We start from the raw sequence: 24801 nt of genomic DNA, 5'->3' as shown, positions 1-24801 counted from the left end.
CTGAGTCTGCTACTTACTGTGCCCCTTGTTCCCCACCCATTCTTACCTGGTGCCCCCCTCCCATGCCATCAGTTCTGATGATGTGGGTGTCCCTTCACTTACTCGTATTATTTGAATAAACATGATTAGAGGTTCTAGTTATTTTCCAGTTGCTTTTCATGGTTTTTAACTGGTTGAACAGTAAAAAGCATGAAGGAAGTGTCAAATGTGAGCAGTGGCCATACCTGGAGGCAGAGTCAAATGTGAGCAGTGCCCATACCTTTTCTAGAGTCTGGATAGATTCCACATATATCTTTGAAAACAGGTAAATATGAGCTTAGCTTTAAAATACTGAACATTAAAGTAAGTAAACTAACATCTGATTAAAAAAAGTTTGGTCCCAGCCCTTTCTACAAATACCAGGAATCTTTAGTATGTATTTGGTATGTAATCTTCGACAGCATTGGATAGGGTGATGTGAATTCCAAGTTTGTTTAATGCTGCTTTCTCTCTTGACTTCTGTTTTCCAAGCCCAAAAGATAGGGCTTAAATGAACTTTACTAAATTCTTCTGTGAAGTAATGTTTTTGTTGTTGTTGTTATTCACATGGCAGTAATTCAATTTAATGCAAATGTCATAGGGATCCAACGAAAGAAGTCTTCAGATTACTTCGTAGAGCTATTTTGGGCCATTTATGATTTATCAGGAATCACCATTAGGGAAAATTTAACTACTAAGAGAAGCGTAGTTCTGTATGCTTCATAAACTTTCCAAGTGGCTAGAGGAGCTCCATTTTTTTTCTGTCTCTCATTATTCTATGAAATGTGTTTTTATGTCTCCCAAGTCTAGCAGCATCATACATTTGCTGCTATAAATGTCTCCCATCAGAAGGCCAAATAAGGAAGTTACAATTATAGAAATGTTTTCCCTAAAGACATTAGCCACATGCGGACGCTAAATGACTTGCTGTATTTCAGTTTTTCTCATTTGTATTTTCCAAATGTACATTCTATATGAGCTTGGAAGGCAGCTCGCAGAGTCCGTGCTGGCAAGCTTATTTTCCATGTAATGTGGAAGAAACACTGATATTGAGATTTTGACTGAGCCAAACCTGTCTGTGAACACGCAGGTATGGCAGAAGATTCACGGTACTCTCTTCATATCCTCACATCCCCTGTCACTTAAAACAAATTGTGGCAATCTTGGGTGAAAAATAGTAAACTATAACTCGCTCACATCATTTTATTATTTATCCGTCTTCAAAGAGTGGCACATTCACATCTCTTTGGTTTTGAACTCCTGTCAGCAAAATCTGAATCTCAAATATGACTATTTGTTTCCTCTTGCTGTTGAGTGTCTCTTCTTGCTTAAAGCTTAGCTCATCCTGACGCCACGTGTTCAGTGTACCATACACCAGGTGCTGTGAGGAGCCACATTTCGAAATCCCAGTGAGATGCTGGCCCTTTTCTCATGGAACTCATAGCCCAGAGAGGGAGACAGCACATTGTGATAATACAATCAGACAGGCAGAATACTAACAAGGCACGGGGGACATGGAGGACTGGAGCAGACGAACAGCCCATGGGGCAGGTAGGAGAGGTGTGTGCATATCTGTCTGTGAATGTGCTCAGGGTTGTCAGGTTCGTGGCTCTCCTGCACTCCTTTGTCTGCTTCATGCTGGGAAAGCTTTTGCAGTAGAACTTTGCCAACCCTCAGCCTGACCTGGCGTTTTGGTACTTTAAGCTGAAGGCAATTGATAGCTCTTTGAGCTCTGTGTGCAAGCATTACATGATAGAGTTGGGGCTTATTTGTAAAGTTCATTTCTGTTGAGATGAATCCAGCTCCAAGTTGCATAAACACCAGTACTGAGATGTGTGTATAGGTATTTGTGTATCTTCTCGCTTCCTATGTATTTTCCTTGTGATCTAAAGTAGCAAAGATCTATAAAATAGATCTATAAAATTGGATTATATTTTTGAGCATGAAAATAAATCTTTATTTTCAGTTATTACCCACCAGTAAAAGAAAGTTAGATTCACAGTTCTAGCTCTTGACACAAAGTAAACTAGGAGGCAAATTTATATCCATCAGATACAACTAATGGACCAACTTTTTAAGTTCAGGCTATCTGAAAAGCTTGCAACATACCAGGTATTGCTGTGCTGTCTTTCACAATAGCAATGGGTGACACTGAGTAGAAGTTGTGAAGTGTTTTTAATAGCGGGTGTGTTCTGTAGTATGTTGCTGGAAATCAAGAAGCTAAACAGGCTTTGTGTGAGGAACAAGGCTGTTTCTTCACTTGGGTGCGAGTGAGCTGAGTCCAAAAAAGGAGTCAGCAGAAGCTGGTGGGATAGGAGTTCATTTTATAGATTTGAGGTAGGCAGTGGAAAGTTACAGAAGTTACAGTTCAGGGAGGTTTTTGCAAGCCAGAGGGGTGTTATGGGGAGGGTGGGTGTTGCAAGGTCCAAGGTCCAGTGTCACAAGTTGACTTATCAGTTGAGGCAGGAACAAAGACAGAATGTTGCAAGGTTGGTTAATCAGGCACTGCAGGAGCTAGCTATTCTTCTCCTCTTGTAGTTTTTCTGTTACCTTAGGCTTTCTGACCCCAGGGGGCCTTTTGGAGGTGGGTCACAGAGGTCACCATGGCTTGACTATGGTATAGTCCATGGTTCAGTTAGTTCAAAGAACCTTGCAGTTATTTTTAACCAAGCACTCATAAACTTTACCAATCTATGGAAATATTGAAATCGGCTGGATGACATTTATAATTTTTTTAAATGCATATGTTTGCCTTTCTTGAACCATGACCCAGCCTGTTCATAGTATATCAATTTATATAATATGCTTTCTGAAAGCAAGCATTTCTGTGATCTGTCTTTTCTTTTTCCTCTTTTTAGATTTTCTTCTAATATTTCTAGTGCTTATTCTTATAGTTACCCTCATTAAAAACTATATTTCTGCTTTACTTTCATGTCCCCTGGTGCAGTGGTCATGAGGTGCTCAATGAATGTTTGTTGAAGCAAGTCATGCCAATGTGGCCCTATCTTACCAACTATTTTTCCAATAATTTCCTCACCCACCTTCGATCCATTTTACTGTTGTTTATGTAATAAGGGGTTCTATATCCTGTTATTTGTAATTTTATTTAATTTACCTGTCCATTTTGACATTGCATTCAGTTTTACAACCTTATTTTCAAAAACTGTTGAGATCAGACTTTATTTTGAACTGGTTTTAATGCATGCTCCCACTCGGTTTAGACCACCTCCCACCTCTATTCTTCAGTTCTTTGTTTAGGTTATCTGTTATTTATCATTTCAGAGTCATTGTGGTCAGAGCAAGTTTGTGGACCTTCTTTTGGTGGTTTTGCTACTTTTGTACATGAAGAACTATGTGAGTGAAGAACTATTTTGCTCTTGGTCTTTTTTCTTCTAAACGCTGTGAAAGTCACTTTCTAGGAGAAATTCCTAACGTAGATGACAGGGTGATGGATGCAGCAAGCCACCATGGCACATGTATACCTATGTAACAAAGCTGCACATCATGTACTCCATAACTTAAAGCATAAGAAAAAGAAAAAAAGGAAGTCACTTTCTTATATTCTGGAGTTCCGTCTTGCCAAGGGAAGTTCTTTCATCGGTATAACATTTTGTTTTTCTTTTGTAAACATTCTTTTTGTTTTGATAGCTGTAGAATTTTAAATTTTATTTTTAAAATTTAAAATTTTCAACAGGGTTCTTCCTCCTTTTGCCATCCTATTCAGAGACCGCTTTTTTTGGTCAGATGCTGGCCTCTTTTCAGCTTGTTTCTATTGACTCTTTAAGTGCACCTTGTCCTTCATTTATTCTCTTCCTTTCCTCTGCAGTTCCCATTACATTTCATTGACAATTTCCATTTTTTCTTTGTCTATATCTGTTATCTTCTCCGGCATTATTTTCATCTATTTATTCTTATACTTTCATTCTATGACTGCATCTCATGTTTACTTTCTGATTATACCCATTTGATTATTTGAAGTGTAGATTGTATGCTTTCTCCTTCTAATACAGAATCTGAGTTTCCATTCACATCTCAACTGTTTCCTTCCTCTTTCCCTTTCTTCTCCCCCATCTCATATTCCTCTCTTCTTTTCTTGAGGTCATGTTTTCTTGGATTAGTTTCAGTCCAAGCAGAACAGATCAAAACACTTCATTTCTGCTCTCTTGAATATACTGTTCCCTTTATTTTGCTTTGGAAAATGTTTCTGCGAGGAGAGCTCCAGCTGCTGTTGGCTGTTGTTGTAAACTATTGTTGCTTGCTTCAGTTGTTTGCCAGTGGTTGTTGCTTGCTGTTCATTGTCATTGATGTTGGTTGATGTTTTTGTTGGTGTTATTATTGTTGCTTGTGGTTTGTTATCGTTTTGACTGTTGTTTGCTTTTGCTTTTGACTGGCTGATGAGTGGCCTGTCCAGGCCCAAGAGGATTTTCTTTGTTCTCTTTTCTTTGCCTACCTTCTTGCTGTTACAAATCTGTGTGGAATCCTGAGCTGAAGGACTGGGCTCTGTTGACTTCAATTTGCCAGATTCTTCATTTGTCTAGTTTGGCTCATCTTTCCGATAAGGAAAGGCTTATTCCCATCGTATCTTACAGCATTATTTTTAGGAGGATTTACTTATAATTCGTGGAAGCATCTGCATTTTTTTTATCTTAGCATAAACGCAGCATGAAAAACTCTTTTCTTTGTAGGACACTGCATGCACAGCTTTCTTACTGCTCCTTCCTGTTACCTCCACCATATGCCAAAACACAGTGTGCAGTGGCCTATTCCTTCACCCTGTGGAGATGGCTGTGATGATGACTCAGTGAGAATTGGTGGAGAAAGAGCAATATCAGTGGGGATGGTTGGGTTGGGATGATGACATAGTCCAAGATACTTCAGAAAAGAATTTCAGCTAACAATTGGCAGTGGGGATAGGAAGAAGCACGTATAGAAATCTTCCTGCCTAAGCTTGCTGGTTTTTGGTTCTACTTTACCCTGCCCATGGTTTGTTATTAAAGAGACAGAGTCTTGTTATGTTTGCTGCGTTACCCAGGCTGGACTCGAACTTCTGGGCCCAAGTCATCATCTCACCTCAGCCTCTTGAGTATCTGTGATAACAGGTGACTACCACCACCTGGCTTGTCCATGGTTTTATTGATAAACATCTCTCTCAGGGTATGGCCCATATAACCAATATTTCTAAATTCCAGAGTGTTAGTTTGCATTTTATCTGAAACAGAAATAGATTAGGGGGCAATGGCTGCTTCCGGCTCTAGCAGTTGTCATCATAAGCCAGACTTGTCATCATAAGCCAGACTTTTTATTAGAGCTTGGTGTGGACTTCTTTTCAATTAATTTTTTTTTTTAGTAGAGACAAGACTTCACTTTATTGCTTAAGCTGCTCTCAAACTCCTGGCCTCAAGTGATCCATCCTCCTTAGGCCTCCAAAGTGTTGGGATTACAGATGTGAGCCACTGCACCCAGCTGTAGAAGGCTTTTTTATTGGACTTTCCGGTATAGGTTTCTGTCACACCTTTTCTTTTTCTAGTGCTCTTGCAGGTCATCCTCTAGGATCCCTTCACCCTACTCCCCATGATCTGCAGAACGGAAGGCAGGTGGCAGGACTGTGATCTTACTTCAAGAAAATGATCAAAACAAGGAACTTTTTTTTTGTAACATCAGAGTGAGTCTGATTTATTACTTACTGGCAACTGTCTAGTTCTTTGACTAATTTAAGGGTAGAGTTTTTAGGCCAAAGCAAATCTTTTTAGAACAAGAAGAACTTAAAATGACGATGTTCTGCATGGCCCACATCTAAGGTAAATCAGATAAGCCCCTAAAGAGATAGATTAAGCTCTTTTCTCGTTTCCTGTTTGCAAGTATGGCCTGTCATTCGAAGGATTCACAAAATGCTCACTTAGTTTCCAAGGAAGCATTCATTATATATTTGAGTGTCTGCCTTGTGCTCAGCACTGGGAAGAACAAGTTAGAAAAGACAAGTTCTGAAGATGTGGGAGTAGAGGTGGTGAATATGGGTGAATTTATTCTAGTGCAGGGTGGATTATTTTGAGTCTGAGTGTTTTTTTCAAATTTGCCTGCAAGTTTTATGTAGGAACATTTACTGTTTACTTGCAAAGTCATCAGAAATTCGCACTTCAACCTAGCATGCCTGCTGATGTTTAAGCCTACATTAACACAATATCTAGGATTTAAACAGTATATTTTTTTATAAGTAGGTCGGCATTTTCCCTGTTTAGAATTTAACATTAGAATCCATGGACTTCGTAGGGAACCAAAGTCTGGCAGCTGTAGTTTCACATACATGTTTTTGAATTAAAGATATAGTCTGTTTTAAGGAATTGTTTTGATTTTGTTGATTTCCGTTACCTACCATTTTGTATTTTAATTGGGTTAATAAAGCACAAATTGACTATATTATCAAGGCGTATGAGGATGCAGATGTAAAATGTCACCGTAGGCAACAGTTAATGGAATCAAGATGGTGCAGGGGAACATGCCACCAGTTCAACTGCAGCCTCAAGGTAGTCAGTGACATTTAAAAATGTCTGCTGAAGCCAGACAGCCGGTTCATTAGATTAATGAAAGTAAAAACTAACCCCCATCCGGTGTTTTCATAATAACCACGGGGCTACCACAGTTGGAATAAGCTAATGCTTGACATTGTTCTCATTAACATCACAATAGAATTGCCTTTATGAGTTTCTTCTAAACTTTCAAATTCACCTTTTAGCATTCGAGTGGACTTTTAGCTTTCTTGATTGTTTTCTCATGGTTTAAGTGATGCACAAGGGTAAATTTTGTTTTTATTAAAGGTGACAACCTCTTTTCTGCCTCTTTTGCTCTTTACGGGACATTAGAGAAATCAAGGCAGCAACAGCAGGGTTCTGCAGTGCCATAGGCTGTCCATTCCGGCAATTCTACAGCAAGAGAAGGTTGTCTATACTGTCTATGGTCAAATGCAGTGTTTTATTTTTTCACATTTTAATCCATTGCACACTGACTTTTCTGTAAAGCACAATAAAAAGGAACTACTAAAATAATAAAGTAAAAAAAAAAGAGAGATACAGGAGGAAAAAAGCTGAAAAAAATAGAAGCCCCAGTATTTTATTAGATGCAATATTTATAAAATTACTCTGCCAAATTGCGCTTAAGCTTCTCAGTGGCTGCATTTGATTTTGGTGCTTATTCTGGAATGGCAGCAAGCACTTTGCAGACCCTCCTGAGCCACACAGCACTGGACTTCGTGTCACCGTGTAAGCACCCCATTGGTTCTGTGAAAAAGGCCCTGACCTGCCTTTCCCTGATAAAAGTGCTGACCTGGACAAAAACCTGATTCGGACATGTAAGTCCACATTTTCAGAAAAAGGTCAAGGCTGCTCCTGGTTATGACATTTGAGAGCACTTAGAATTCTCGGCTCTTTGTGACTTCTTTTTTGTTATTCAAATTGCTCACTTAAAAATAAAATTAGTTTCATAAAGTCCCTGGTGAGAATGAGTTTAGATTAAAAAATACACACACATACACACACATACACAGACACACACACGTATATAAAATTGCCTGCTGCTTTTTGCTGTCATGGTGTAGTACAGTGCAGTAATATATATGTGTGTGTGTATGTGTATAAAAATTAATAAGAATGAATAAATGTAGATGTACATATATTTCTGAGGCCAAAAACTTCCTCCTTCCAGGGTCCACGTCTACAGAATGTTAGTTGTCATGTGTGCATTTATTATAGAATTTTTTTGGGAAAAAATGGCAATAAAAACAAATATATGTGCTCATATATTCTTTCTTTCTTTTAGAGACAGTCTCACTCTCATTCAGGCTAGAGTGCAGTAGTGTAATCAAGCACAGCTCAGTGCACCCTGGAACTCCTGGGCTGATGATCTTCTTCCCACAGCCTGCTGAGTAGCTGGGACTGTAGGTGCATACCACCATGCCTGGTCTGCTCATGTATTCCTATTTCCTTTTTTCCCTTCACAATCCATAGTAAGTGCACATGTGATAATTAACACTCTCTATGCTGAGACCCTGGAAACAGAAGAGGCTTTTGCCCTCAGTTGGGTTCAGTAGATAACTTAGTTTATTTAGAACTGAAGCTTCAAGGAAGGTATTTGTGTTGTTTCTGATGTGTAAATGAGGATCGATCATGAATGTCTGTCCTTTCTCTCAACTAGCACTGAAAGGTTCCAGGTATGTGCAGCATTTTCTATCTCAGCACTGTTGGCAATAACTAATAATTGCAAAGGTTCTGAAAGCGATTTAAGTGCCCATGAACAATGGACAGGTTACATACATTACGGTATACAGAAAATGGAATTTTATGTAACTGTGTAAAACCATGAGCATTTTTTAGCATGTTTTTCAGTGAACATGTATCCATAGTGGGGAGGTCAGCAAACCGCTGCTCTGGAAGGCAAGCTAGTGAACGGTTCCTTCTTCTTGGCCCGTGCTACCTGTGTCACAACTACTCCACAGTGCTACACTTTTGATAGCAAAAAGCAGCAGGCAATTTGTAAATGAATGAACATGGAACATGTATTGCAACAAAGCTTTATGAACACTGAAATTGGAATTTTATACACTTTGCACATCATGAAATAATACTCTTCTTTTGATTTTTTTTGACCATCTTAAAATATAAAACTTGCTGTTAGCATTCCAGCCATACAAAAAAACAGGCAGACAGCCATATTTGGCCTTCAGCCATAGTTGGCTGACTTCTACCATAGGGTCTAGGGGGTTGTGTCTTACGCATCACATGACCCAGCAGTTCCACCCCAGGCCCTATGGCAGAGGTGTTTTCACTGTAGAAGACACTGCCAAACTGTTTTCCAAAGTGATTGTATCCAGTTTACACCATATAAGTAGTTTTTTAACTCATGAAAAATATGAGATTTAACGGTGGAAGTTTGTAATGGCTTAGGAAAGAGTTTGCTTCCTTTTGACTCCTGACTGTGGTTGTGAGAAGTTAGATATTTAGATAGGTGGCTTGCACTGCACGTATTAGCAAAACCAGTTGATGTGTGGTTCGCAAGTGTAGCCTGTGTACCTTATATTTGGTTAACTGCTTTACTATTAATGGACCAGATCAGCAAACACAATTTATTTTGTATCTTGAACTTCACACTTCCTTGAGAAGTTCTGTAATGTTAGCCACATGTGCTTTACTTTTAAAAAGCTTTCTAATGTAATTTCTTTTTTCAAAATGGATTATATTCCTTATCTTAATGAACGATTGGGACTAGGTGTAGTCAACATTCAAAATTACGTTTGCGCTTTGGAACAGTCCTCTCCCGCATGCTCTGAGCGAATGAGCCCTTTTGATTTACTGAGGAATTTATCTTGCTAAAGATATATTAGTAATGTCAGAGTGCAGGGTATCACTTACAGGAATGCTTGTATAAAATATTGTTCTCATAATAGTATTTATACAACCAAGATATGCATTTGTATTCAGGCCAAATCGATTAGAGGAGGAGCAGTTCTTTGGTGGGGGCTGGTGTACATATAAAGTGTTCTGTTATGATCTGAAAGGTGGGCACTCTCAAGGGGACAGGATGAGACAGGTCTTGATTGGCAGATGGTTTTACAAAGTATTAACTATTTGGGTTCATAGAGGACAATTTATTCAGTCACCTGTCCTGTGGCTGGGTTGTGGTTTCCTGCCTTTTCACCAAGTTTACTGCACAGCCCAGGAAGAAACTCCCTTCTGTACCAGTGTTTTCTTTGATATGCTGTCATTACTCATGGTGTAAGCAGTAGTTTGAACAGTTTGATTTATTAGACAAATTTAGTTTTAGTGATTGGAGTGAATATTTGGTTAATAAGAGGTGGGAGGGGGTTATGTTCTCTCTGCTCCATAAAAAGCAGATTTTATTTCTGGTTGAGCATCTCTAATCTGGAAATCTGAAATCCAACATCCTCCAGTGGGCTTTTCATTTAAACATCATATTGGCATTCAAAACATTTGGGATTTTGTAGCATTTTGGATTTGCAGATTAGGGTCACTTAACCCATAGCCTAGGAGAAACAAGGAGCCTACTCATTAGGGGACAGTCTTTACCTCCTCACCACCGTGCTTTGCCATGGGGAGTGTACATCTTTCAGAAGGGAATTGTGAGAAGCTGGAAGTATCTTTCTTTTCTTCCTCCCTCTCATTCTTCATCACCTTCTTGCTTTTTCCTAAATTCCCTTCTGATAATGATACTGGCTCCTCAATTGGCTAAGAAACGAAGGCTGTACACCAAGCTTAGGGATTAACCTCTAACATCTCACCTGTTTGAGAAGACCTCCTTTTGCTGCTGTGGTTGGTTCTCCTTCCATGGTAGAGAGTAGCTTGCAAAAGAGATAAACGGGAAGATTTTTCTTTAATATTTTGTTTTCTGTATAATAAAAAAGCTAGGAATCTAGATATATTTAACATCACAGAATTATGCTAAGGCACCATTACAAGTTCCTTCATAGAATTTTTATTCAAGGTGTGATTTATGAAATTTATTTATTTTTTAAGTTGACATGTAAAATTGTATATATTTATCATTATAAATATATATTATATATATTTATATATAACATGGTTGTCATTTTGTAGTGAGAAAACCTAGCATCCGCTCTCAGCATTTTTCAAGAATACGATATATCATCATTAAGTATAGTCACCATGCTGTACAGTAGATCTCTTGAACTTGTTCCTTCTGTATCACTGTAAATATGTGTTCTTGGACCAACATTTCCCCAGCCCTCCCCACAACCACTCAAGCTTCTGGTAACCACATGTCCATATGTCTGAGTTCACTTTAGATGCTGGCACAGTGATGAAACTACCCAGTGACGTATTTCTCAGAATGCATCTCTGTTGTTAAGTGATGCCTGACTGTGTATCTGTAGATTTTTAAATGTAATATAGGTGTAGATCTAAAGATAGAGACAGATGTTGATAAAATGTGAGAGGGTGCCTGCTTTACTCACTGATATATCCCTAATGGAGACTAGCACCTGACAAGTAGCACATGGTCATTAGGTGTTGGTTGAATGAATCACAGGAAGGTAGCTGGCAAGTGAAGGAGTTAGGTTGCAGTACTTGCCCTTTTTTTTTTTTTTATTTTTTATTGCATTGTAGGTTTTGGGGTACATGTGCAGAACATGCAAGACAGTTGCATAGGTACACACATGGCAGTGTGTTTTGCTTCCTTTCTCCCCTTCACCCACATTTGGCATTTCTCCCCAGGCTATCCCTCCCCAGCTCCCCCACCCCGGCTGGCCCTCCCCTTTTCCCCCCAATAGACCCCAGTGTTTAGTACTCGCCTCCCTGTGTCCATGTGTTCTCATTTTTCATCACCCGCCTATGAGTGAGAATATGCGATGTTTCATTTTCTGTTCTTGTGTCAGTTTGCTGAGAATGATGTTCTCCAGATTCATCCATGTCCCTACAAACGACACAAACTCATCATTTCTGATTGCTGCATAATATTCCATGGTGTATATGTGCCACATTTTCCCAGTCCAGTCTATCATCAATGGGCATTTGGGTTGATTCCAGGTCTTTGCTATTGTAAACAGTACTTGCCCTTTTGAGCATTCTCAAAGTGCACCCGCAGGATAGAAGTGCCATTTGGAGGATGCAGAAAATTATGGCTCAACCGTAGATGCAGAATTCCTGGGAGCTTTTAAAAAAATGCCTGGACCCTGCTCCTGAGATGGTCATTCAGAGGATCTGGTGTGGGCCGAAGCCTGATATTTTTTGAAAACTACTTGGTCTAGCAGGAGAAGCAAGCAATGCGTGAATGTAAAGCTACTGATCTGTGTTTGACGGAGATCCATGTGATTAGGCCTGATAACTGTGGTCATTGCAGAGGAAGGGGTCACAGAGGAAGGCTTTAAATGACTCCCAGGGAAGGGGAAACATTTTTAACTGGAAATCGGAGGGTTGTCCTAAGAGAACATTGTTACTAGAGCAAAGGCTGGGAGGTGCAGATGAGCATGATGTATTTCTGTGGGTGAGAAACAAGAACAGGCCAGCTTTACAAGTCCAGAGGATAAGGCCAATGTCAGATCGATGCTTTCTGGGCTACAGCATCCCACTTAAAGTAATCTTTTCCCTTAGCTGTTTTACCTTGTGTTAGTGTTTACATTATGTAGAAAATGCCCCTGTAGAATCTTCTGATGAACCATCCTGAATATTTTGGGCTTCCATTTAGGTCAGATATACTAAAGTACTTGTGATCACAAGACGCTGCTCTACTTAAAAAGTCTAGTTAAATATTAATGTGAGGAAATTTATTCTTGCATATTTTCCCACATAATTTCTTTAATAGGTATTATGCATTTTGCATAATCTAAATACTGACATCTGGATGATTTGCTCAGCCAGCGGAGAGGACTGTTTCATCAGAAAGATCTACATAGCATCTTCTCTGAACTGTGTGCCAACACCTAGCTGTTTGGCATTTAAATAAAGAACGGTGTTTCTGCAGTGAGAAGTGTAGTGGAAATTGAACTGCCCCAAGAGTTTCTGTTTATTAAAAGGGGAGTATTAATTATATTTACTGTTTAGGAGTTGACTGCCAGTAATGCCAGGATATTTAGATTTGTTGGTGCGATGGTGTGGTGGTAGCCAGACCCTTCTCTTTCTAATGCTGCCCTGGTGAGTCCTGTGACTCTTCCACATTAGTTCTAAAGTGTGTGTGTGTGTGTGTGTGTGTGTGTGTTTTAACCATAGGTATTGTAATATGGATTGTTTTAAAGTCATGGAAAAAGCAAGGCTTTTATATTTTCAGTTCATTTTTAGTGACATAATAGGTGCCTATCTGATGTGGTGCTAGATACAGAATTTTGGGACAGTTACTAAATTATTTATGATGATAGTTTATTAGAATTAAATGTTTACATTTTAACAAAATTCCCTTATTCACTTTGGGTTTATTCTGGCCATAGTAACTATTGTCTTGAGTTTCAAGGGCTGCTTTTGCCTGGCAAGGAGCATTAAAAACGGGGCTGATAGGAGGCAGTCTTGGCCTTGAGTAATGTTTTTAAAAGTTCGGTTCTCACTGACCCCATCCTGACCTCTCTTTCTCTGGACTTGACTTCTTGGCTTGGACCTATTCTTTGCTTTCTGCAGGGGCAGACAGAAAACTGATGTATGAGAAATTTTGATCACTTTGAGTGCTATAAAGACAATAAACAATTTTGATCACTTTGAGTGATAGAGTGTGTCTGGGAGTAGGGGTGGAGTTTCTTGCCTAGGAAATAATCTTTGTCTGAGCAGGGACCTTGTTCATCTCTGATATGGTTTGGCTGTATCCCCACCCAAATCTCATCTTGAGTTCCCACATGTTGTGGGAGGGACCTGGTGGGAGGTAATTAAATCATGGGGGCAGCTCTCTTCTGTGTTGTTTGCATGATAGTGAATAAGTCTCATGAGATCTGATGGTATTGTAAGAGGGAGCTTCCCTCCCAGGCTCTTTCTTTGCCTGCTGCCATCCACGTAAGACATGACTTGCTCCACTTTGCCTTCCTCCATGATTGTAAGGTCTCTGGAGCCACATGGAACTGTAAGTCCACTCAAACCTTTTTCTCCCCAGTCTTGGCCATGTCTTTATCAGCAGTGCGAAAATCGACTAATACAGTCTCACTCACTCTTGTCTCTGGACTTAAATAGAACAGACTGACAAGAAAGGGCACACCATGGGGATTTAGGGGAGAATTTCCCATGCAGACTAAACAGCACATGGAGAAGCCCTACAGTGGGAATGAGGAGGCCATTGTGACTGACAGGTAGAAAGTGGAGGGGGTTGAGGTTGGAGAGGTGGGTAAGGGCAAGGTTAAGTGAGATATGGGGACCATTTTATTCCAAATGCATGGGAAACCATTGTAGCATTTTATGCCTGATCTGTTAATGCTTTGAAAATGTATCAACAGACACAATTTCAGTACTCCCAAAGTACTGGCTGCCATATGGAGCGTAGGTGGTAGGGTGGCAAGAGAAGCAAAAAGACCAGTTGGGGGATATCAGAGACTCCAGGCAGGCTGTGGAGGTTACTGGGACCAGGGCAGTAGCAGCGGAGATGGAAAGTTGTGGATGATTCATCCAGACCATATCATGCAGATAGAGCTCCGTGAAGTCTGAGGCAAAGAGAGGAGTCCAAGGCGACTCCTAGGCTGACCCACTCGATTCTTCCTTTTTCCCAAGCTGTGGGCTGTGAACTCTGCCTTCCCACCGGAACCTCCTCCTTCCTGGAGCTTGGTTCTGATAGAGGCTGATCCCCAGTGGATTTCCATTCGTTAATGTTCACAGACTGCTCTTTCCCTTCTCTTTTTTGTTTTGTTTTATTTTTGTTTGTTTTTAAATCTGATTGTGATTCATAGAACATAATTAATAGAGCCCTTACCTGAAGGATTGCATGTTAATCAGTCGGCTTTGCAGGGACACAGAACATGTTACTAGCCTATAAATATTGTTTTTAATTCACGTCGTCACTCTCTGGGAACGTAGCAAAAGTGAAAAAGTCACTTTCTGGAGGAGGATGAAGGAGATTCTTAACCTCTTTTCATCACGGCTTGCTTAGGTTGTGTGGACACACAAGGAGAAAGGCAGGATGGTGGTTGAGGCCATTGACAGAGCTTCATTGAATTTCTAGTAATTTTGGTGGCTCTTTCTTTTTTGTTAGATGGACATGATTCTTTCTATGTGGAAAGGAGTGTATAGTAGGCCCCGCTTGTCTGTGGAGGATATGCTTCAAACCCTCCAGTGGTTGCCTGAAATGGCAAACAATATGAACCCTCTAGACATTGTTTTTCCCTATATGTATATACCTATGCTAAAGTTTAATTTATAAATTAGACACAGTAAGAGATGAACAACAATAACCAATAATAAAATAGAGCAACGATAACATTATACTATAATGAAAGTTGTATTAATCTCTCTCTTGAAATATCTTGCTCCACTGTACTCACCTATTTTCAGACCCCAGTTGACATTGGGTAACTGAAACTAGGGAAAGCAAAACTTGGGATACAGAGGGGCCTACTGCATGAGAAACAGTAGCTTCTGGGTGAAGGCCAGCTTGTCGCTTACTCTTATTGTCAGGGTTTCAGAGCTAATTGGTTTATGTTGATAATCTTTTTTTTTTTTTGAGGTGCACTCTTGCTGTGTCACGCAGGCGTGAGTGCAATGGCACAATCTTGGCTCACTGCAACCTCCGCCTCCCAAGTTCAAGTGATTCTCCTGCCTCAGCCTCTCAAATAGCAGGGACTACAGGTGTGCACCACCATACCTGACTAATTTTTTTGTATTTTTAGTAGTGATGGGGTTTCACCATGTTGGCCAGGCTAGTCTTGAAATCCTTACCTCAAGTGATCCGCCCATCTCAGCCTCCCAAAGTACTGCGATTCCAAGCCTGAGCCACCAGGCCCAGCCGATAGTGACTTTTAGTATTAGTACATCATTACAAACATGTAAGTTACTAGACACCACTTGCTAGTCAAATTCATGAGTGATTTTTAACACATAAATGATATCTCCTTACCGAGTTCTCTGGGAAGTATTACAAGGAAACAAGGATATTTTTTTCCTACCAACAAAAATCTTGTGGCATTTATCAGATTTTCTGGTAGTTCTCCAGTTTCCATATTTCTTATCAAGAGGTGTAAAACAATTGAGGAGAATGTCTTTACTTTAGGTCCATCAGCCGAGACTGTTAGTCACATAGTGTCCACATACCTCTCTAGTGACTCTCAAGGTGTCACTTCCGTTCTAATCCCATTCCCCTTTTCACTCTGTTCTTATTCATGCTACACATCCTTGCCAGATTCATCTAACAAAGTATCAACCAATTCCTATTTTAAAAATTCTCAGTGCATTCCCAGTCTCTGAATCTGCCTGGCTTTCCAGACCATTTTTCCAGGTTTACTAGCTAAACTGGATGTCCCATGGTTCCTTGTGAATACAATCAGTCCTGCATATGTGCAGGCTCTGCATCATGGATTTTACCAATCACAGATTGAAAATATTAGGAATAAAACGGAGAAAATTCTACATTATGGCTGATACGTTATTATGTAGTTAGACCTACGATGGTTCTGTCTGTACTAAACATGTACAGACTTTTTCTTGTTATTACTCCCTAAACAGTACAATATAGAAACTATTTACACCATATATACATTGTATTTGGTGTGATACGTAATCTAGAGATTATTTAAAGCATATAGAAGGATATGCATAGGTTATGTGCAAGTACTATACCATTTTACGTAAGGGACTTGAGCGTCCTTGGGTTTGATACCAAGGAGTCCAGGAACCAATCCCCCATGGGTATCGAGGGACGACTCTGTGGCCATGTTTTTAGCCTTTGTATCTTTGCTCAATAAATCCCCTCAAACCTGGAGTACCACTTGTTTTCGTTCTTGTTTTTCATAGTCTGTTAATTCGATTCTTGGCTTCAATGTTAAAGAAGCAGTTGATGATTCCATCACAGATTTCCAAGAAAATGAAGGAATAATAAAAAGCATAAGGAACAAGCAAGGCTGCAGCAGCAATACTATTGTGAAATCACCAAGATCATGATGGCCGCTGGGGAAAAGGGAATATTGTGAAGGAGTATTCCTAAACCTGCACCTGAGAAGCTCAATCAGTGATGATTCCAAAATACCTGCCTTTACCCTCAAATCTGAGGAGGAACAGAATTGATTTTCCTATTGTTACTGAGGAGTAATAGCGATGGCCAGTGGTCAACTGAGATGAAGTGAGTGCTGAGCTGACTCTTGTAAGTGAAGGCTTAGGGAAATAAGAAGCTCGAGGGCATTCTGCCCCTTCCATCCCCATGGGAAGAGAACCCCTTCCCAATCAGGAGGGAGCCTAGGAAGAGAGGGCTAGGACTCAGACAAAGCCGGTGTAGTGCCTCAGTTGGGATCTCCTGGCCCTCTGTCATTCCATCTGGCTAGAGAAAAGTGGATAGACTGCAGACCACTCAGTCTTCTAACTAGAAACATCATAGATACGACTGGGCAGGCATCAAGGAGTTGCCCATCCTGTGTTAGAGGACATGGAATTTTGGGACAGATATACCTAAGCATATACAAGATGAAAAAAAGTAGAACAATTATATAAACATAACTGTAGCTGTGCGTGGATGGATAAACAGGCAGATGGGCAGGTAGAGAACAGGAAAGAAGAGGAATATAAACATGCAAAAGACAAAAGATCCCAATATAGATGAAAGCACACTTCACGGGATAGAAGGGAATTCCTTACAATTGTTTCATTCTGTGGAACGAGTGAGAAACATCAATTCAATAAACAAAGTGAGATGGTAATAAAAAGCAAGTGAGGGCCGGGTGCGGTGCCTCATGCCTGGAATCCCAACAGTTTAGAAGGCTGAGGCGGGTGGATCACAGGGTCAGGAGTTCGAGACCAGCCTGGCCAATATGGTGAAATCCTGTCTGTTCCTCCTCAGATTTGAGGGTACAGAGGTGGGTATTTTGGAATCATCACTGATTTAGCTTCTCGGGTGCAGGTTTAGGAATATCCCCTTCACTGTATTCCCTTTTCCCCAGTAGCCACTCAAGATCTTTTCTCACATGCTTCCTGTTAGTGATTTCACAATAGTATTGCTGCTGCAGCCTTGTTTGTTTGTTATGCTTTTTATTATTTCTTCATTTCTTTGAAATCTGTGATGGAATCATCAATGTAAAAATATAAAAGTTAGCCAGGCATGGTGGTGGGTGCCTATAGTCCCAGCTACTTGGGAGGCTGAGGCAGGAGAATCGCTTGAACCCGAGAGGCAGAGGTCACAGTGAGCCGAGATTGTGCTACTGCACTCCAGTTTGGGTGAGAGAGTGAGACTCCATCTCAAAAAAGAACAAAAAAAAAAAAAACAAAGTGAGATGAAGAAAGAGAGATTGTAGAATAAAGAAAGCTCAAAACAACATCATTGCAGGACTAATACATAATATTAGAAAATATCAAGGAATAGAATATACCCCACTGAAAATCAAATTACTAGGAGAATAAAGGCTTGATAGGCCCAGTGAACACAAATGGAATGATCAAGATACTAAAGCAATCGGAAACTGAACAAAATAGAAGACAAAGACCAGTGTAGTATAAGGACGATTGGTGTTCTTGAAGTAGACTATCAACAGATGAAATCGAAAATGGAAAATAAAACAAGGCAACTTTTGTGAAATAAAAATTACGTTCACAAAAGAACGGAGACTGCAGTTCAGAAGGACGTATTGTGTTCCAGGAAAATACAGAGTAGAGAATGTTCAACACTGAGAGCTATCCTAATTAAACCATTGAATTTCAAGGAGAAAGAGGAAACACTTTAAACATCCAGACATAAAATCAGATTATCTGCTGTGGACTAAAATGAAGCTAGTGAGACTAGCTTCATTTTCTTGGAGTAGCATTCAGTTTTTGAAGAGTGGAGCCATGTCTTGGACCTTATGGGGAAAGTAAGTACTGCACAGCCCAGCATGCAGCATGTGGCCCCAAATCGACACAGCTACGATGTCATTCAGATGTAAAGGGAAGAGGCAATGCCCTCAAACTGGTACACACTCAGGAGATCGTGCTTAAAACTAACTTGTATGAAAAAAGTATATGCACTGTGAATGTGTGTCATAACCCCTTTTCCTGACTTCAAGGATATTTTAGGAAGACCTCTTACGTTAATAATAAAGAAACATGGCTGAAATTCAACAAATAATTTCTTTTCTTTTCTGTTAAATTTAAAATCACGTACAACTTTTTAAAATTAAAAAGTAGTTTTGCTAGACGATAATTTTATTTTTTATTGACAACTTTCTGGCTGGCTGACTTTCTCCCCGCTCCTCACACCCACGCTGGGTGTGTGCTCAAGTCCTGATTGTCCTCCACCCCTAGCCCCAGACATCTGCGGTGTCTGTAGTCAGGGTTGCAGAAATTATGTACACTTTATGATGTGAGTCAACTCCACAAAATTCTACCTGCTCATGAAATATATAATTCTCTGTAGCATAAATTTTCACAAAAAGATTCCGACATTTCATTCTTATCTGTTCAGGAAAAAAGTGCCACTTAGAAATCACTCCCTATAGTACCAAATAATCAGCACTTAGTGAGTGACTACTGTGTGCCTGACACAGCTATATTCACCTAACGTACTCAGTGTGAAGACACAATTCTTATTCCTAAAGACATCTTAATTTACGTGGGACAGACACACTGTCAAACTTTTCCCAGTTTTTCCCCAGTATGATCTAGATCCCAGGGAGGCTTTCTAAGAGGGAAAAAAATTAGACTTTTGTTGTTGGTGTTTTTGTATTGTTTTTACTTATTTATTCAAGAAAGTTGTTGAGTTTTGTAAGGCATGTGCTGGGCAGTAAGAATGTGGTGGTGATTAAAAGAGCTAGAATCCCTGCTTACTCTCATAAACCATGATGGTGGTTACAAATGCATTGCGCATTGAGCCAAGTTCTCCTGTGATCTTCTCCCCTGGGATCTGGGCAGCCCTGTATGCAATCACCAGAGCCACCGGAAGGGGAAGAAGTGATTCTGTGACAGTCCCAGCAGAGGGCATGTGTTTTAAATTCAGAGGGATTTCACCTGAATAGGTGCCTGGAAGTTAAAGAAAAACATATGGAGCATATTATTTGTAAATGTTATGAACATGATGCTTAAAATAAACTGATGCTATGTTTTGACACTTTTAGTCAGTGTATATGGTTTTTCAAAAATCCAAATAAGCCTGGTTGCTGAGACCTTTGTTTCAATGTAAAATATATGAAAGCATACATATTTTACTTTGCTTTCTTTGGGACCCTGTGTTTGGAGTTGGGGGAGGCATGCCCCCCTCTACTATGGTAAGTATTCCATCTTATCCAAGAGGTGTTTCATAAATTATGTATAACAGTAGGTGCCACTCAATAAGGATTTTATACATGATAGATATTTTTGTCTGAAATTACTTTTTCACTTGAGCAAGATTTAAACCCTCGTTTCCAGTTTTATGAGGTGACAGTTTTATAATATCATGTAGTTGAATGCAGCCTGAATGTCATAGAGCTTTAGGGCAGCATTAACCATAAATTCATTCTTCCCCACTTGCAATCCTGGAAAACTTTCTCTTAATTCAGATTTTACCCATTATATGTATGGAAGTATATGTGAGTGTGTGTGTGTGTGTGTGTGTGTGTGTGTGTGTACATGGTAGGGATGGGTGGGAACAAGTCAGGCTTTTGACCTAATGGCTCTGAAACTAGGAATTTCCAATGCTTTTCAAAGTCTTATTTCAAGGAAAACAAAAGTGTTTCTCAATGGTTAAAAAAAGAAAGAATATTAAGCTAAACTGGAATGTAGTCCAAAGCAGTTGCTGTAGTTTGAGTGGGAGCTATCAAAGTTTAAAATACTGTGTGTTTGGGGGTGGGGGATTATTGCCCACTTCTGTGCAGAAAGAAAATATGCATGCCTCTGGACTTACGAACGGTCGCTTTCCTTTAAATGTGGACCTAGAGGCCTGTAATAATTCATTGCCGTGGGGCTACTGAGTGTGTATGCAGTTTGGTCACAGTTCAGAGCTACCAAACCTTCCCATGAGGACATCGTTTTATGAAATAGAGCTGTGTGATTAAATTCTCCCCTGTAATGTATGTCTTTAAAAAAGTCACTTCCCATTTCTGCTTGAATTTCATGGTCAGGAGGAAAAGCATGAATTCTGCTAATGTCTGAGAGGCAGGAGTAGGCGTTGGCTATGGAGAGTCCTCAGTTCCTTTGCATGTTCCTTGGTGTAGTAAATCAATGTTACTGAAGTCTCCAACCTCAGAGCCTGAGGTTCTGAGCCGTGGAATGGGAGCTTGGCAGATAAGAGGAGTAATTGAAGAACAATGACACGCTTCATTTCCTTTTCTTGAATCTAAGTTATGCATTGGTCATTTTCTCTGCGTATCTATTTAATGGTTGTTAAATTAAATTGCTTTCCTGCATGTTGTGATTTTTATGTTTTTTTTTTAAAGCCATCTTTTTTTTTTTTTTTTTTTCCTATTTCATTTCACTGCCTTCTTGCATGGCTTCAGGTCTTCAGTGTGCATTTGAAACTTAAATATCTGCAAAGGACTCCCCAGTTAGTGGTTGGAACTGGCTTTTCTGTTGCTCATACAGTCATGGAGCACAATGTCATGCTATTGAACATGATTTGGCCTGATCCTTCAACCCAACCTCAAGACTGCAATTTTTACCTTCAACCTTCTGGACTTTGTCTGCTTTCCACCTCAGACTTCCCCAGAAGCTTGACTTTAGAGGTCTTTAGTATGGGTTCAGACGGGCCTGATGTTAAGACATGGGACTTCCATTCTCTTCCCCATGGATTGCCTCTGACCTTTCCTCCTGCATTCTACTGAAGTCTGTGCATCCACTCATTCATTCATTCCTCTGGCAAATATTAATTGATGTGTCAGACATGAAATTAGGTGCTGGGTTACATTCTATCCAGACAACTGGTAATAAAGTGTATGTGTGTGTGCGCACGGGTGTGTATTAGTGGTTGCTATTTTATATGGGATGATGGGGAAGGTGGCTTTTGAGCAGAGACTTGAAGGAAGGAAGGGGCTATGTTATGTATGTAACTAGGGCAATACTTCTCAAATGTCTGGAGACATTTTTGGTTGTCAGAACCTCGGGTGTGTTGCTAGCAACTACTGGGTAGAGGCAGGGGTGCTACAAATTATCCTACTGTGTGTAAGAATGAAGAATTATCTAGTCTGAAATGACAACTGTACCGCAGTCCAGAAACCCTGCTGTAGGGGAAGAGAAGGAATTGCAGTGTCAGAGGAAACAGCAACCACAAAAGCGGAGGGAACCGCAGTCAGTGCCTCCATGAGATGGGGCAGGCTGGCAAGTTTGAAGAACAGCAAGGTACCTATAACCCTGGAGAGGTGTGAGCCGGGGGGAGAGCGGCAGGAGATGACAGGTAGAATATGGGGTGAGATCAGGTAGAATTTGTAGAACATCATCAAGACTTTGGCTTTTGTCTCACTGAAATGGGAGTCTAATTGAAGGACCTGAGTAGAGGAGTGACATGTCCTAACAGCTCTCTGGCTGCTGAGTTGAGCATATATTATGGGAGACATGAGTGGTGGCCTGGATTATCGCAGTAACCTGGGTGAAAGACAGTGATGGTTTGGGCCAGAGGCCAGTGCTGCAGGTAGTTTGTTGTTACCAGATTCTGGACATATTTTGAAAGTAGAGTTAACACTACATATATAGAGTTTAGAGAAATAAAGGAGCAATGTATAAGCATGGTTATTTAGGCCAAACAGGAAAGGTTGGCACTTACTGAGATAGGATAGTCTGCAGGTTTGGGCAGCAGAGAGAATCAAAGGTTTTTGTTTTGTTTTGTTTTGTTTTTAATGTATTAAATTTGTGCTGCCTGTTTGGCATCTCCATAGATAAACTGAGTTGGGTTAGTATATGTGTGTGCTTGTGTGTGTGTGTGTATACACACACACACATGCACACACAGTAGACTCATATATATGGTATCTATGTCAATATGGGACTTAAAGGAGATGTCTGCCCTGGAGATTAAATTTGAGAGTCATCGGCATATAGATGGCAGGTAGAGACTTAAGGGAGACATCTGTCCTGGAGATGAAATTTGAGAGTCATCGGCATATAGATGGCAGGTAGGGACTTAAGAGAGACATCTGCCCTGGAGATGAAAGTTGAGAGTCATCGGCATATAGATGGCAGGTAGGGACTTAAGAGAGACATCTGCCCTGGAGATGAAATTTGAGAGTCATTGGCATATAGACGGCAGGTAAAGACAAGAGGCAGAAGGAGACCATCAGGAAAGTCGTCGTTAGTAAAGAAGAGTCCCAAAGACAATATTCTTCATAGAGCGAGTTGAAGAAAGAGTGAGAGGGAAGGAATTGGAAAACTGTAGCTATAGGGAACTTTTCAAAGATAGTTTTCTCTAAAGGGCACAGAGAAATTGGTGGTAGCTAGGAGATGCAAGACCAAAAGACGAGGTGGGGGTTGGGAATGGGAGGTCACTAGCAGATGTGTATTAATATATAGCAGGGAATGATCCAGTGGATAGGAGAGGTTGATGTCACAGGAGGCAGAGGGCCAGGTTCCTCTGGTGCAGGGTAGCTAATGCACAGGAAGCCTTCTTTTCAGGACCATACACAGTTCAACCATGTGAGTGGAGAGAAAAGCCATCAACTAAGGTGACATCTTGATATTAAATGGCATAAAAGCTCTGAAGAGGGAGAAAGATTACTTTGTAGTTTGGATGTTCCTAGAACATTTCTGCAGGAAGATTGGCTTTGAAGAGGTTATATATCAGGTAATGAGTTTAATTCATTTTATATTGAGCTTTTTATATGTTCCAAGTTCACTTTGCTTACTACCTGCCAGGATTTCAACATGAAGTTTAAGGTCCATTTTTCTTGCAGTTCTTTAGATGGAAATAAAATATTGCCCATTCTGACAGTCTAAAGAACACCTAATATGAAGTTCTCATTTCCCAAAGTAACCTTTTCTTTTTCTTATCCCCTTAATTTCAGGAACAAACCCTAGCTCTCAGGAAAGAAGGCATAGGAGTTGTTTTGGATTCGGAACTGCCTCATTTGATTGGCATCGATGATGACCTTTTGAGCACTGGAATCATCCTATATCACTTAAAGGTAGAAACCGATTAAGTGGAACATTCTAATTTTGTTTTCAGTTTTTCTATTAGACACTAACTAGGTTTATTATAATATTCTATGACCATGAACACAACTAAATTAAAGAATACACAACAGGCCAGGCACGGTGGCTCATGCCTGAAATCCCAACACTTTGGGAGGCCAAGATGGATGGATCCTGAGGTCAGGAGTTCACGACCAGCCTGGCCAGCATGGTGAAACCCTGTCTCTACTAAAAATACACAAATTAGCCTGGTGTGGTGGCACGCACCTGTAATTACAGCTACATGGGAGGCTGAGGCAGGAGAATTGCTTGAACCCGGGAGGTGGAGGTTGCAGTGAGCTGAGTGCCATTGCACTCCAGCCTGGGTGATAGAGCAAGACTCTGTCTCAGAAAAAAAAAAAAAAGAATATACCACAAATCCTTGAGCCATTTGGGGATTTTCAGTAGCTCATTAGGATTCTTTGGTATTTAAAGTTACCTTGTTATCTAAAGTTAAATGATGAGCCACTCATTTGCTTTCTCTTCTGTAGGATTAGTAAGACGGAGGTAAGGAACAAAAAGGCACACAGACTGAAGGAGAAAAGTTGTAAACAGCTAGAACCGGGGGGATTTTGTTGTGTGTGCAGTTTTCTGGTCCCTGGTGGTAATTATAAAATCGTGCTTCTCACCTTCATTATTGGGCTTGGTTCCAAGCAGGCAGTTCATCTTGGGAGTACAGAATTCCACATAAATATTAATGGTTGGCTCTGTGACCTTGACTTTAGTGTCCTCTCTCTGACCCATAACTTACAATAAGAATGCTACTACTGCACTTATATTTTGGAGACTTCCATAAACTGTATTTTTTTTTTTAATTGAGTCTCACTCTGTCACCAGGCTGGAGTGCAGTGGTGCCATCTCGGCTCATTGCAACCTCTGCTTCCCGGTTTCAAGCGATTCTCCTGCCTCAGCCTCCTGAGTAGCTGGGACTATGCATGCCACCATGGCCAGCTAATTTTTGTACTTTTAGTAGAGACAGGGTTTTACCATGTTGGCCAGGATGGTCTCAATCTCATGACCTTGTGATCTGCCCACCTTGGCCTCCCAAATTGCTGGG

The 24801-nt window shown here is 40.3% G+C and overlaps 1 protein-coding gene across 28 annotated transcripts in view; it reads left to right on the top strand.

Annotated features, from left to right (window-relative positions):
• KIF16B (kinesin family member 16B) overlaps positions 1-24801 on the top strand; it is a 295534-nt gene that overhangs the window by 115133 nt on the left and 155600 nt on the right. For all 28 annotated transcript variants that reach the window (XM_008995790.4, XM_078371414.1, XM_003732816.5 and 25 more), the window contains one exon: positions 23579-23698. In XM_008995790.4, coding sequence (XP_008994038.1) covers positions 23579-23698 — 120 coding nt within the window. The remainder of the gene's footprint in view (positions 1-23578; positions 23699-24801) is intronic.

The sequence above is a fragment of the Callithrix jacchus genome, chromosome 5, assembly GCF_049354715.1.
Source record: "Callithrix jacchus isolate 240 chromosome 5, calJac240_pri, whole genome shotgun sequence".
Classification (NCBI taxonomy): domain Eukaryota; kingdom Metazoa; phylum Chordata; class Mammalia; order Primates; family Cebidae; genus Callithrix; species Callithrix jacchus.
Note: the sequence above shows the minus strand (reverse complement) of the source record. Positions and strands in the feature narration are given on the sequence as shown.